General features: G+C 42.9%; 1 protein-coding gene across 1 annotated transcript in view; it reads left to right on the top strand.

The window, feature by feature from the left end:
- Positions 1–14,810, top strand: part of COL17A1 (collagen type XVII alpha 1 chain) — a 204,586-nt gene that overhangs the window by 36,890 nt on the left and 152,886 nt on the right. Inside the window, exons 8-13 of the mRNA XM_033943541.1 lie at positions 1,512–1,559; positions 4,007–4,150; positions 6,372–6,527; positions 8,310–8,381; positions 9,320–9,394; positions 12,723–12,800. Of these exons, the coding sequence (XP_033799432.1) occupies positions 1,512–1,559; positions 4,007–4,150; positions 6,372–6,527; positions 8,310–8,381; positions 9,320–9,394; positions 12,723–12,800 (573 nt within the window). The remainder of the gene's footprint in view (positions 1–1,511; positions 1,560–4,006; positions 4,151–6,371; positions 6,528–8,309; positions 8,382–9,319; positions 9,395–12,722; positions 12,801–14,810) is intronic.

Genomic DNA, 14,810 nt, shown 5'->3' with positions numbered 1-14,810 from the left:
AGGCCATTTTCTCCATTTTGTTCCTGTTTAAGTTTTGCCTCTTTTCAATTAAATTAAAGAAAACAATACAAAAAACCCCAAAACAATTTTTTTAAAAACTGTAAAAATGGGGCAGTAACCCCACATTTGCGGTTTTTCAAAATTCACGGGGGTTCCTGGAACGGAACCCCCCCCCCCCCCATATTTCAGGGGAGTACTGAACTCTCAATGGCTAAAGCCGAAGGGCGCCTTTAGGCCATTTTCTCCATTTTGTTCCTGTTTAAGTTTTGCCTCTTTTCAATTAAATTAAAGAAAACAATACAAAAAAACCCCAAAACAATTTTTTAAAAAAACTGTAAAAATGGGAAAGTAACCCCTGAAACAAATGAAACTAAAACAAGCAGTTTGTACACACTCCTAGGAAAGAAATGCTTGGGGGATGATGGTATCACCCTGACAATCTGTGAAGCACAAAGCCATGCACAAAGCCATATAAACAGCTCAGGCGTGGACTCCAGAAAGTAGGGAGAAGGGGATGAGTTCACAGTTTATGTGGGAACATGTTGTAATAAAAATAAAATAAAATTTATTAAAGCAGAAGAGAAATCTCAAAAAAAAAGATGAACGAGTGCCATGAAACCAAACAAGTCAGTGTCTAAGACTCATTCTGCACTGCTTTAAGAGATACCACGTTACCCTTTTTTGGAACAGTCCTGGATTTCTGACCATCCCATCCTGGTTCATTATGGGGCTTACAACGCTGGCTTCAATGGGCGGGATCAGGCACTGCAAATCCCACACTGTTTTAGGCTGAAAGTTCAAAGCCAGGACTGTCCCGAAAACTCCAGCCTGGAGCTGAGTAACTTGGCGTCTCTATTGCTCACTCTGTTTATGATACTGTATTTGATAGACTTAGGGTTGCCAGATTTTCCTTTTGGAAAATCTGGACTCCCTAGCCCCACCCACAGGCCCGCCTAGTTACGCCCACCCCAACCCTAATCCTGCCCCCAAGCCCGCCAGATTTTGAAAAGCCGTCTGGGGAAATCTGGATGTCTGGTAAGCCTAGATATTGCCCTAAACATCACAGAATTTTATAATGTCAGAAAACCTCTTTGAATGTAAATCCTACCGCAGGTCACAGACTAAAGCCCTTGCCCGACACTTGTCATTAAACTGTCCCTAATCTGCCCTAGGCTGTTGAGCAATCTCTGTCTCCTTTAAACCTGCCGTGGCTCAACCTTACAATCCAAGCCCAGCCATGTTAGGCTCGTAGGCGATACAGTGAAACTGATTAAGGGACCTCGATTCCCATTTCCACAGTAGAATAGCAACCCTCAAATGAAACTATCACTCTCTTGACAGGCTTGTTCAAACCTGCAGCAAAAAATGACAGCAAATTGATGGGGAGCATGACAGGAAATGAAACAGAAGCCACTGACCTTGAGCTCCATCCCTTACTCAGAATAGGGCGTCAATATCAGGTCGCCAAAAAACTAATCCTGGCTTTTTTTTTTTTTTTTTTCCTTTTACAGAGAGTGAAATCCGGGTCCGGCTGCAGAGCGCTTCTCCCTCCGGAAGATGTAAGCGCCCTTCTTTTCTTCTCTAAACCTCACTGACCAGTTGCAAGTCTGTCCTCTGAATGTCCTCAGTAAATTGTCTGTCCTTCATTGATGGCTTTGAAGTTCGTTGTTGCCCAGCCAGAAGGATGTTATCCATGCATGTGATATATATTGTCATACAAAATGTCCATAAGAAAATTAACACTCCCATTAGAAATGAAAGGAACTTAACCTGCGGGCGTTAATAAAAAGTAATTAACGAGGGCTGACAACGATGATGCCACTGATGACAATACAAATGAGTTCTTACCTTTGCTGCGTAGCGCGGCTTCAACCTCTAAGCAATCTGATTGCGAGAGCCTTCTCATCTAAATCAGCACCATTAATGTATTTCAAGCTAGAGTGCTGACAAATGCCCAAAAGGAGCAGCCGAAAGAACTTCCGTACCTTGAACAGAAGTGGGTGAATGTTCGCTCAAAATGCACCTCATTTGTACAATGGTTATGTCGCAACCCCACAAATTTGATAAATGGTGCCCAACTAGACACGCAGTTATAAAATAGGGCTGTGGCGTGCTTAGCATTACTGACTAATTGGCGCTGAATTGAAGATAAATACCAGTAAAATCGGCACCAACAAGCACTATTGAAAATGTGATAATGAAACAGCGCCTCCCACTGGCAGGACTGTAGGTGGAGGACTCCCACTCAGGTCAGAGGAAACTCTGGTCATTTCTTCTGTAACCAAACTGGTAAACTCCGGCCCCCACCCACCGGTGGCATACATATTTCCATTACAATTTCATATCCCAGAGTATGGCACGTATGAAAACAATTATAAATGAGTCTAAAGATTTCAACCTGCAATTTTATGTATTGTACTAATTCCAGATTATTATAAAAGTTTTATATGATGCAGTATTGTACAGCATTATGTGCTGTGCTTGTCATCCACTTAGAATTTGCAGGCTGAGTGCAGACTAAAACTGGTGAAATGAAATTGAGTTAGATTACGCAGTGTGTCTTCAAATTTGTCGAGGAGGGATGACCTTGGCTAGATCCATAGAGACTATCCGGTTCCCTCTGAAGCAATAGCACAGGAATCGGTGGTGTTTATTTGTCAAACTTTTTCTGAACTAGTTTAAATTCTTAAAAATGTTAGCACAGTTACGTTCACATCTTTTGGAGTATTTTTTTTTTAGGTCAAAATTTTTATTGATTTTTTTTGAAAATGAAAAATACAAAACCATCAATAAAAAACATATCCACAATTCAGTACAAACATGAATAGCATGAAATAACAGTCTAACATGCTGCTTGTCACTAAACGTCTAACACTCGTAAGAATAGAGCCAAAAAAGGAATAAGAAAAGATGGACGTTTTAAGGAATCGGATTCTCCACCCAAATTAATAGACTTTCTGATTGTTTTGAAGAATTGGAAATCTGCTCAGTTTTTCAAATTATACTTTCTGGTGGAATTCCAGTTGTCTCTACAAAAAAAATATGAACAAGCCGCCAAAAGGACGGGAGACGGTTTCCCATCGTCATCTTATTCATCTCAACGATGTTCGCCCTGGACTTTTCTAGATCAGTGTGTACAGGAAAACCTTACACACTCTAATCGATTCACAGATACTTCCTTTTATTTATTTTTTTTCTCTCCGTCTTTTCTTATTCCTTTTTTGCCTCTATTCTTAGGAGTATACAACTTCTGAACGCATTCTGATAACCCAAACACATTTTTTTCAATTTAGAAAAACTAACAAAGGTTGAAGAATTGTGGCTATGTGATAGTTAGGCGCCAGAAATGTAGGGGCCAGGGTTTTTTAAGATCTATATTTCCAGTGCCTACCTTCTACGAGAATCATGTCTAAAGAGGTGCCTAAGGCCACTTCCTGTTTTAACCACACCTACAATGGCCATAGGTGCCCTTAGGTACCTCCTTAGCTAGGACAAAGGCTCTGATTTTGAGGTGCCTTAGGGAGCCTCCATTTTTTTAAAGGACATTTTAATTGATTTTTTAATCGGCGCTGTCAATTACTTCACCAGTTGAACCAATTAAAATGATTAAGTTAGGCCTATTGTCACCTAACAGCGCCATTTTGAGGATTTGCTCCCTACCGCCTACAAAATGGGTGGTGGTAAGGGCCCAAACACCAATGGCAAGATTAGTGTGTAGATCTTAATTCCAAAAATATATTTTAAAAAAATCAGCCAATTTCATGCTACAGAAAAAGTGGCCTTAGCATGCGGGTAAGACCCATATAAGGGCTCACTAAGGTCACTTTTTTGCTACAACTTTATAAAAGGGTCCTTGTGTAAGGCACAGTTTATAAGCCTGAGCTGTTGAATTTCATCCATTCGTATATTATAAGTTAAGAAAAAAAAATCGCAGTGAAAGATTCAATAGCGTAAAGACTGTTTTTAGGGTTGCTGCATTAAATGAACGCTTTGCTTTCTCTCCCAGGGACAGAACTCGAAGAAGTGAAACGTTTAGTGAAGGGAGGCCGGTCTTCCAGCCTCAGCCCTACTCGATCCCCATCGAACACTCTCCCCATCCCCAAGAAAGCCACTGTGGAAACCAAGATAGTAACAGAGGGCTCGCAGTCAGGTACCACTTTGATATGTAGATGTGAGGTATCGATTTTAAGCCTATCTTATGGAAACACATAGGTGCATATTTTTCTGTATGGGGTAATTTTTTGAGGCCTTTTACTGTGTTTAGCCATGAAATGACCCCTACATAATTTACTACATGTGGGGCTAAACTCTATATATGGTGCCTAAAATATCAGTGTAAAAAAAAGTGCTATTCTATAAGCCACGCTTAAAGTTAGACATGGCTTATAGAACAGTGCTTAAACTCAGGAATCGCGACTAAATTTAGGCCTGATCATTTACACCAACGAAAAAGTGGTACACATGCCCGTACCTAAATTTAAAGAAATGCCCCAGATCCACCTATTCCCTGCCCATTTCTGTGCCCCCTTTTTTTGACTCAGGTGTAAAATTTAGGCGCAAATCCTGCGCCAACGTTTACATGCTTAAAACCCTTAACTGATTCTAATTAATGCCAATAACAGCTTGTTAAAATGCCGATTATCGGTGTTAATTAGCTTGTTATTCTTTTTTTTTTTTTTTAAACATTTTATTATTTTATTAAATTACAATAGTGTAATACATTTAATTGAAAATAGTAAAATATTACAAATAATACACTATTTCAAACTAATGTTATAGAATCATAACTATACCCAACCCTCTTCTAACAATTATTAATATTGACAATACTAAACATCTTAAATATGAAAATTTAATACCCATTTTTCAGTACCTTTTCCTACCCTACCCCCCCATCCCAACCCAGATGTGTAATGAAAAAAACTCAGAAGGCAATGTATTATTATTTTTTTATTGCTAAACAGCAAATAAAGCCAATGGACTCCATATTTTTTTAAATAAAACACTAAACTCTAAGCATTCTGCTTTCACTCTCTCATATCTGTATGTATTACATACATTTGTCCACCAAAATGTATAATTTAATCTGTCATGGCTTTTCCAATTTTTTGTGATCATTTGAACCGCAATTCCAGAATACACAACAAAAATTGTGTGCACAGCTTTTGGCATTTTTTATAGAATTAGGGGGACTAATTCAGCATGACACTGTGCTTTCCAGAGCCTAGCCAGAAATTTAATATGACCAAGGACTCTGGGAACCAATGTAGGTAGCTTTGACCCCTGGTCTGATTCCTGGTGATATCACTATAGACCCTGAATAGCATGTTGTCATGCTAACAGTTTTAGTATACATTGAATTCATATATCATATACAGTTTATTCCTTGCCCATGCCTATCACAAATAATAAGGGCCTGATATTTAAAAGGTTAAACCATGCTGAACAGGCTGGGAGAGGATATATAGTGGTACCAGGGCCGGCTTCACCTATGGACCAGGTGAGGCTCTGGCCCAGGGCGCTGATGATAAAGGGCGCCAAAATCCCATTCCGGCATCTATCCCCCCTCTCTTTCCTCCCCTCTATGGGTGGGGAGGAAGAGATGCTAAATTGGGATATTGTGTCCAATTCTGGAGACCACTTCTTCAAAAAGATCTAAAAAGGATGGAGTCGGTCCAGAGGAAGGCTACTAAAATGGTGCGTGGCCTTCATCATAAGGCATATGGGGACAGACTTAAAGATCTCAATATGTATATTTAGAGGAAAGGCAGGCGAGGGGAGATATGATAGAGATGTTTAAATACCTATGTGGCATAAATGCGCACGAGTAGAGTCTCTTTCAATTGAAAGGAAGCTCTGGAATGAGAGGGCATAGGATGAAGTTAAGAGGTGATAGGCTCAGGAATAATCTAAGGAAATACTTTTTAAACTGATTTTCAAGGCGCCTACCAGCGCCTAAAAAGCTGGCGCTAGAATCGTGCATTTCTAGGCACTTTTTGGCATATAACACCACTGTAGGCATGGCTAACGCCTACCGTGGCATTAGGCCCTGTAAAGTGCCCACGGAGGCGCAATTCGCGTCAAAGGTAGGTATCAATTATGTAGGCCTTGAAAACCTTGGCCTACATTTTTTAGTTCTTACCTTTGCCAGAGGTGCAATTCTCTAAACGGGGCTGTTGCCTCGTGATCGGCGCCGTTTAGAGAATCCGGGCCAAAGTGTGTTGCAAAGTTAAGTGCCTTGTCGTCGTACGTATTCGCCTTGTGTTTGAAAATCTGGTGGTTTTGGTGTGCCGGAAAGCATATGTGGAAATCTACAGTTAGGCACTTCTTCCCAGAGTTCTTATCTCTGTGACCTTTTGTTGTCAATTCAGCATCAGGAACTTATGATACAACCATATTGAATGCTGCGCTTCCCTCCTACATGTGGACGTCCACCCTACCTGCTGGGTCCGCCCTCAATGGCTACCACAACAACATGGCCCATAGTTCATCTCTAATAAATGCAAACACTCAGTCAACGGGTTCAGGTACAGTATCCACTATGAAAGAAATTGCTGGGATTTGCTACTCTTTCGTCCTTTTGGGAAAGGGATTTTGTCACATTAATGATGCACAAGAGAAACTCCAAATAAAACCACTTCACAGTATTCCGAGTCGGGTAGTTGTTTTTTTTTTTTTTTTTTCAGTGTACAGTACTCCCCCGAAATTCGTGGAGGTTCCGTTCCAGGAACACCCGCGAATTTTGAAAAACTGCAAATGTGGTGTTGAGTCTGTAAAAAGGCAGGAGAGGGCAACTGGGGAGCACCAGCAGGTGCAGTAAATCATACCCAGTATGCTCCCGGGGGGGGTGGGGGGGGAGGAGAGGAGGAGGAATCGGTTGTGCAGATGGTAGTTAGAAAATACCACGAATAATTGAGTCTGTGAATCGCGAATTTGCTGGAGAACACTGTACTGTTATAGTTTGACCTACTCCCCCTCTAATTCTGAGTTTCATTGTAATTATAGGTAATTGAGAGAGTTACATAAGAACAGCCTTATTGGGTCAGACCAATGGTCCATCTAGCCCAGGTTCCTGTTTCCAACAGTGGCCAATCTAGGTCATAAGTACCCAAAGAGTAGCAACATTCCATGCTACCGATCCAGGGAAAGCAGTGGTTTCCCCTATGTCTGTCTCAATAGCATGCTATGGACTTTTCCTCCAAGAACTTGACCAAACCTTTCTTAAATTCTGCTAGGCTAACTGCTGTTACCATATCCTCTGGCAACGAGTTCCAGAGCTTAACTATTGTGTGGCGCAGTGCTTAGAGCTACTGCCTCAACACCCTGAGGTTGTGGGTTCAAATCCCTCACTGCTCCTTGTGACCCTGAGCAAGTCACTTAAATCCCTCATTGCCCCAGGTACACTAGATAGAGTTTGAGCCCACTGGGACAGATAGGGAAATATGATAAAGTACCTGAATGTAAACCACGTAAGATATAAGTGCTATATAAATATTCTTTGGATTTAAAAAAATTCCTCTTATTTGTTTTAAATGTATTACATGTAATTTCATTGCGTGTTCCCTGGTTTTTGTACTTTTTGAAAGGGTGAAAAATCATTCACTTTTACCCGTTCTACACCGCTCACAATTTTGTAGGCCTCAATCTTATCCCCCCCCCCCCTCAGCTTTCTCTTTTCCAAGCTGAAGAGACCTAACTTCTGTATCCTTTCCTCATAGCAAGTAGCTGGTTTTCTGAGGACGATATGGCTTATACAGTACTTATTATGGTTCATAGTCAGTCGCGCGTGACTATGACAATGGAGGGCAGACAATTCAGCGCAAGACACCAGCGCGCCGCGGGAAAACTTAGTTTTAAAGAGCTCTGAAGCGGGGTGTGAGTGGGGAACCCCCCACTTTACTGCATAGTGTTCGCTCTGCTGTTTTTTTTTGGGGGGGGGGGTTGGAACCCTCCGTTATAGAGAAAACAGAACTTTTTCTGATTTTTTGGGGAAAAGTTCCGTTTTCTCTATAATGTGGGGGGTTGCGCCCCCCACACCCCCTCCCCAATGGTAGCGAACGGCAGCACGAACAGTATGCAGTAAAGTGGGGAGTTCCCCCACACAACCTCCATCGGAGCTCTTTAAAACTGTTTTCCCGCAGAGCGCAGGTGTGTTGCGCCAAATTGTCAGCGCTCGATTGTTGGCACGCTGGTGTCTGGCGCGCGATTGTCCCGGCACCCTTATTATCCTCCTGAGTCTAAATCTAATATAATTTCATTGTGTGCAATGCATATAGCAAATCTGGTGTTCAATATTTCTCCTCTTGCAGTGTTTGGCGTTCCGAACAACCTGGCTCCCAGCAACCCTATGCTGAACTCCGGGCTCAACACATCCTCTACAAGTTAGTTGCAACCCAAAGCTGCCATGTTTGTTCATACATCTGTCTCTAGCTAAGGACAGGACCAGCTGCAACCTGAAATAGCTTCACCGACTCTGAGGCCCAGATTCTCAAAAGTTTAACGCCGTCGCTAAACTGTATTCCGACGGTTTAGCCTGCACGCATTTTAGCGGGGGATTATCAAAAGTTATTATCTCTGTTTATAGCGAGGTTTCTAGCAGTCTCTGACACTGGCATGCAAATGGGCTCTTTAACGTTAAAATGAGCACTCCAGTGGAGTCTTTAAAATCGCCGAGCCATTCTCTAAGAGCGGCGTCGGCTTTTAGCGATAAAAATCAGCGACTGGTCCAGGCCGGCCTTGGCTCCCTTCTGACGTCACTCCCTAATTGTGGGATCAGGACATGACGTCAACAGGGAGATGAGGCTGGCGTTACCAGAGGGTGGATGATACTGTTTGCGTCAATTAACTTTTCAAGAGGTATGCGGGTTGGGGGGCGCTCCTACCTTGGTAGGGGTGGGGGTTGCGGGGGGCTTTCTTATTTTGAGGGGTGTCAGAGGTGCTCCTACTTTGTTGAAATTTTGGGAGTTCTCCTTTGGGGGTGTGGGGGCAAAGTCCCCCCCCTAAGAAGTCAGATGCGTGGGGAATGCGGGAGGCACTCTTATTTTGAGGGTGTGGGGGCACTCCTTCTTTGAGGGGGTATAGCCTCTCCACAAGAGGTCAGGTGCTGCCGTGGATGATTTATAGTGGCCGATTCAGAAATGAAACGGCCCTGATGAATCGTCCTAGACCACCTAATTTTGGGCGTCATTTACTGAATCCATCCCTGTGAGTGTACATTTGGTTTTTAAGTCACCATTCCGGGCCGTATGAGAGAGCAGAGCTCTTCTAGCATATATGGATATAGGTTCTATTTATGTATTCTGAAAATCCTTTCTTGCAGTGTTTGGCGTTCAGAACAACCTTGTTCCAAGCTCTGGTCTCATCAGCAGCAGTACAGTCACAGCCTCATCTGCAGGTCAGTAGCACGTCCCCTGCGAGTTCTAGAACTGCACACCGTAGAGAATGACACGGTGACAGAATTCATCACTGTCCCCGTCCCCGGGGATAACCGCGGGAAACCATCCCTTGTCTTTCTGTAGTGTCTATCTCAACCTTCTGCACTAGCATTCTTCAGTGCAAGGCTTAAGGGCCAGTGGCTGGACCCATTCATACTCTGATTCTTATGTGAGCCAAGTATAGGAAAATGAATCCATTGTGACATCACTGAAGAGGTTGGCTCTTAGGCACTGGTGGAATGAGACATTATGACATCACAATATCTGCTCTGGATACCAGAGACTGTCATTCTTTAGTGTCTAACTCAGCCTCGGTCCTTCTACACCAGCATTCTTCAGTGCAAGGCTTAAGGGCCAGTGGCTGGGCCCATTCATACTCTGATTCTTATGTGAGCCAAGGATAATGAAGCCATTGTGACATCACTGATGTGATTGGCTCTTAGGCACTGGTGGAATGAGGCATTATGACATCACAATATCTGCTCTGGATACCAGAGACTGACATTCTTTAGTGTCTATCTCAGCCTCCTTCTACACCAGCATTTTTCTGATTCTTGACCCTCTGTGTTCATGCCACGCTTTTTTGAACTCCGTCACTGTTTTCCTCTCCACCACCTCCCTCGGGAGTGCATGCCAGATGTTATAGAAATATGTGCCTAACTTATAGCATTCTATAGGTTACGTGCCCGAATAAGGTTCTACGAATGCTTCACCCAGACTCCGCCTATGTGTACATTGACCTGTGAAATATGTGCTATGTAAGATATAAGTATATATACAGAAAAGCATATGAACAAATTGTTGATATTTATGTGCTTATATTTTATATAAATATTGGCATCCACATTATTGAATTACCTGTGTAATCACCAGCACTTACATGTAGAAGCTGCCAAGTGATGCTGCTTTTTCTTTTGATGTGTATTTTACAGAAGACTTCCCCTACTTCCTTTATAGGGAAATTTGAGGGTCTTTGGTTGTTTGGGGTTGTTTTTTGAAAAAAAAAATTTTATTGGTAAATAGTGTGCATGGTACAACTTTACCTGTATTTTACAAAAGGCTCAGTAGAATCTTTTGTAAAATACTGGAGGAACTGTGAGTGCCCCAACCCGGAAGTCATAATCCCTAATCCCTACTACAAATCCCAAAGTACAAACCATCCGAGATAATCTTGACACCAACACCAAACCCACTCCTATTCAGCCCCAACCGATTCCAAATACCCCACCCTCCGCCGCTCTCTCCCAATTTCATATGGCCACTCATGCCGAGATTCTCGAAACCCTGAGAGAACTCAAACCCTCCAACACCATCCTCGATCCCTGCCCATCCAGCCTCCTACTGTCCACAGAAGACGCCATGGCAGAATCCATCCTCCCCATCATTAACACCTCTCTAACCACTGGGACTGTGCCCCTCAGCTGGAAGTCAGCTATTATCAAGCCCACTCTCAAAAAACCCACCCTTGATTCTAACAAACCCGGCAACTATCGCCCAGTCTCCAACCTCCCATTTGTCTCCAAACTCCTTGAACGAATTGTGCTCCACCGACTTCACCCCTTCATTGAAGAACAAGCTGCTCTATCCCCTGTCCAGTCCGGCTTCCGAAAAGGCCACAGCACAGAGTCAGTACTCCTTGACATCATTGATGATAGCTGGGCAATACTCGACAAAGGCAGTGATGCCCTACTAGTCCTACTTGACCTCAGCGCTGCCTTTGACACAGTCGACCACCACCTCCTCACATCCAGACTCTATGACCTCGGAATCAAGGACACAGCCCTCCAATGGATCACCTCCTTCCTCCATCAAAGGACCCAGACTGTCCTACTAGGAACACACAAATCTCGCCCCAAGCCTATCAAATATGGTGTTCCTCAAGGCGCCCTTCTATCCCCCCTCCTATTCAACCTCTACATCAGACCTGTCATTGATATAGCGCAGAAATATAGCATTAAAATCCACTCTTATGCAGATGACATCCAGCTGCTCCTCCCACTAGGCGAGAACCGATCGTCCCAAATTACTAACCTCCAACATTGCCTCTCTGATATGAAAACTTGGATGTCAAACAACAAACTTCAACTAAACGCCACTAAAACAGAACTCTTATGGATCAGGAAAAAAAGCACCAAATTCACACGTCCTACCCTAGCATGGGACTCCACTCTACTAACGGCAACAGATCAGGTACGCAGCCTAGGAGTAACTTTAGATGGACACTTATCCCTATCTGCCCACATATCCCAAGTAATCTCCACCTCCTTCTACTACCTCCGCCAACTGAAAAGGATCAAACCCTACATCTCCACACCTGACCTCGCCCAACTCCTCTACGCATATGTCCTCTCCAGAATGGATTACTGTAACTCCCTATTTAATGGACTAACCAAAAATAATCTCAAACGCCTCCAACGTGTCCAAAATGCAGCTATCCGCCTCCTACACAACCTCAACTACCATGATCCCGTCTCCCCAGCACTCCGCGCTGAACACTGGCTCCCAATTAGCCAGCGCTGTGCTTTCAAGGCCCTAGCAGTAGCCCACAAGAGAATTTATGCCACCACCCCCTCCTACATAAAATCTAAGCTTCCCATCTACACCCCCACTCGCTCCCTCCGCTCAAAATCGGAAATACGCCTATGCATTCCCCCTGGAAGGTCCCTCCTCTCAGAAACTGCCCACAAACGATCCTACAGCCACTTCATCCCACATCTCTGGAATAAACTCCCCCCCCAACTCAGGCAACAGAACTCTTTATTGACATTCCGTAAAATGGTAAAGACCCTCCTCTTCAACTAAAGATCTCCCTCAGTCTACACCCCCCCTTAAACCCCACCTCACTCTTCTCTCCCCTATTTAACTTCTCCTAAATTTCAGTATAGTCCTCTCTTAGTCTGTACTCTGATAAATTGTCTGTACTCTGAAAAATTGTTTGTACCCTGATAAATACTGCACAATTTTGTATGTCCAAGCACCTAAACCTATTGTACATCTTATTTGCCTAATTACTTCTACTGTGTATGTTTACTTGTAGACTGTTCTGAGCTACTGGGAGAACGGGATATAAATCTAAATAAATAAATAAAATAAATAAATAAATAAATAAATACTTAGAAGTCCTACAAAGAATTGGGGTTTAAAGTCTAATAAAGTTCCTTTTGCTGGTTTTATAATAAATAAAAATGGTGATGGTTCAAAAAAGCAGACATGGCAAACTGCTTCTCTCCACAATCCAAACACATCCCATAATGAAATTTTTGCTCCACTCTCTTTCTTCCATTCTAGCCTATGGAATTAAGAAGAATGTTCCTCAGAGCACCCACAACACTGGGGTCCTCAGCAGCACCATATCCACCTCAGCCGGTAAGTTCTCTAGAGACATTTTTTTCAATGCCGCCTTCAACTCCTAACTCCCACTCACCATAAAATTACCTATGTCCATCCTATCATTCTCTCTGCAAGAAACTCCCCAACTATATATGTCCGTCTGTCTATCCAAATTAGATTGTAAGCTCTTCTGAGCAGGAACTATCTATTGCATGTGAAATGTACACTGCTGTGTACGCTTTTCAGCATTACAGAAATGATAAATAGTAGTAGTAGCCTTTCAAAAAGGTCAGCATGGGCTCATGACCCTGCATGGATGGGTACAAATATCCCTTAAAGGTCACAAAATAATATCTCATCATTTCTTCAGGCTGCATAACCAGTGCAGTTCATGGAAGAGCTGTGCGATTACAAGCCAGTCAGTTGCTGTGTTCATATATTTCTGTTCTGTATCTGTTTCAGTTGCACGACTTATATTCCACCAGTGTTGCTATGCTCACACTAGCCCTCTCCTCAAGTCACTTCATTGGCTCCTTATGTTTTTGCTGGCAAACAGTTCAAACTCTTCTTATTGGCGTATAAGTGCTTTCATTCTGTGGTTCCTCATTATCTCTCCAGAACTCAATTCATAAGAGTATAAGAATTGCCGCTGCTGGGTCAGACCAGTGGTCCATCGTGCCCAGCAGTCCGCTCACGCGGTGACGCTCTGGCCAAAGACCAACGCCCTAACTGAGACTAGCCCTACCTGCATATGTTCTGGTTCAGCAGGAACTTGTCTAACTTTCTCTTGAATCCCTGGAGGGTGTTCTCCCCTATAACAGACTCCGGAAGAGCGTTCCAGCTTTCTACCACTCTCTGGGTGAAGAAGAACTTCCTTATGTTCTTACAGAATCTATCCCCTTTCAACTTTAGAGAGTGTCCGCTCATTCTCTTGGAGAGAGTGAACAATCTGTCTTTATCTACTAAGTCTATTCCCTTCAATACCTTGAATGTTTCGATCATGTTCCCTCTCAATCTCCTCTGTTCGAGGGAGAAGAGGCCCAGTTTCTCTAATCTTTCGCTGTACGGCAACTCCTCCAGCCCCTTAACCACCTTAGTCACTCTTCTCTGGACCCTTTTGAGTAGTACCGTGTCCTTCTTCATGTGTGGTGACCAGTGCTGGACGCAGTACTCCAGGTGAGTCTTTCTTATCTGTACCCTTTTCCCTTGCTGCCAGCCTCAGACTCTGTTTCTTGCTGTACTGTATGCCTAGAATAGACTTCCTGAGTCACGTGGAGGGGACATATTTAATAGGATGTCTAAGTGCAACTTTGGACGTTTCCCACAAGATATCCAAAGTTGGGGATGGAGAAACGGCCATTTTCTATAAAAATCTTTATTGATTTTCCATAACTAACAAAAAGTGCAATACAATATTCATCAGTAATAACAACAAATAAGCACTTAAATTCAATCAGTAGCAATGCAATAATATAAACCCCCCCACCCAACCAACATTTACATCAAGGAATCACCCTAAAGATATATCCCTCCCCTCCCTCCCCCCACCCGGATGTGTCTAAATTATATCATCAATAAGAAGGATAAAGAGAACCATAGCAATGTTACAAAAGACATCAATGGACCCCAAACTAAGTTAAAAATCTTAGAATGCCCTAACATGTCAGCATTCATTTTTTCATACCTATAGGTTAAACATAAATTCACCCACCAAAAAGGAAAATTAAGTCGATCACAATTTTTCCAATTACGAGTTACCATTTGCATGGCTATCCCTGTCATAATTAAGAAAAGCCGGCATTTATTGCAGTCCATAGGGGGCTTAATATGCAGCAAAGTTCCGCATGTTAATGGAATGGATGATTCCAATATGTTATTAATCTGTCCCCATATTGACTTCCAAAAGTTGAGTATCAAAGGACGGCCATTTTTGAAACCGGTAAAACCGCTAAATGCCCAATTTTTTTTTTCAAAAAATGACTAGTTGGACGTTGTGGCCCACTCCAAAAGCCCTTATGGTTGAAGGTGGCACCTATATGGCAGTAC

The sequence above is a fragment of the Geotrypetes seraphini genome, chromosome 4, assembly GCF_902459505.1.
Source record: "Geotrypetes seraphini chromosome 4, aGeoSer1.1, whole genome shotgun sequence".
NCBI classification, from domain to species: domain Eukaryota; kingdom Metazoa; phylum Chordata; class Amphibia; order Gymnophiona; family Dermophiidae; genus Geotrypetes; species Geotrypetes seraphini.
The sequence above is the reverse complement of the archived record's forward strand: the minus strand, read 5'-3'. Positions and strand labels throughout refer to the sequence as shown.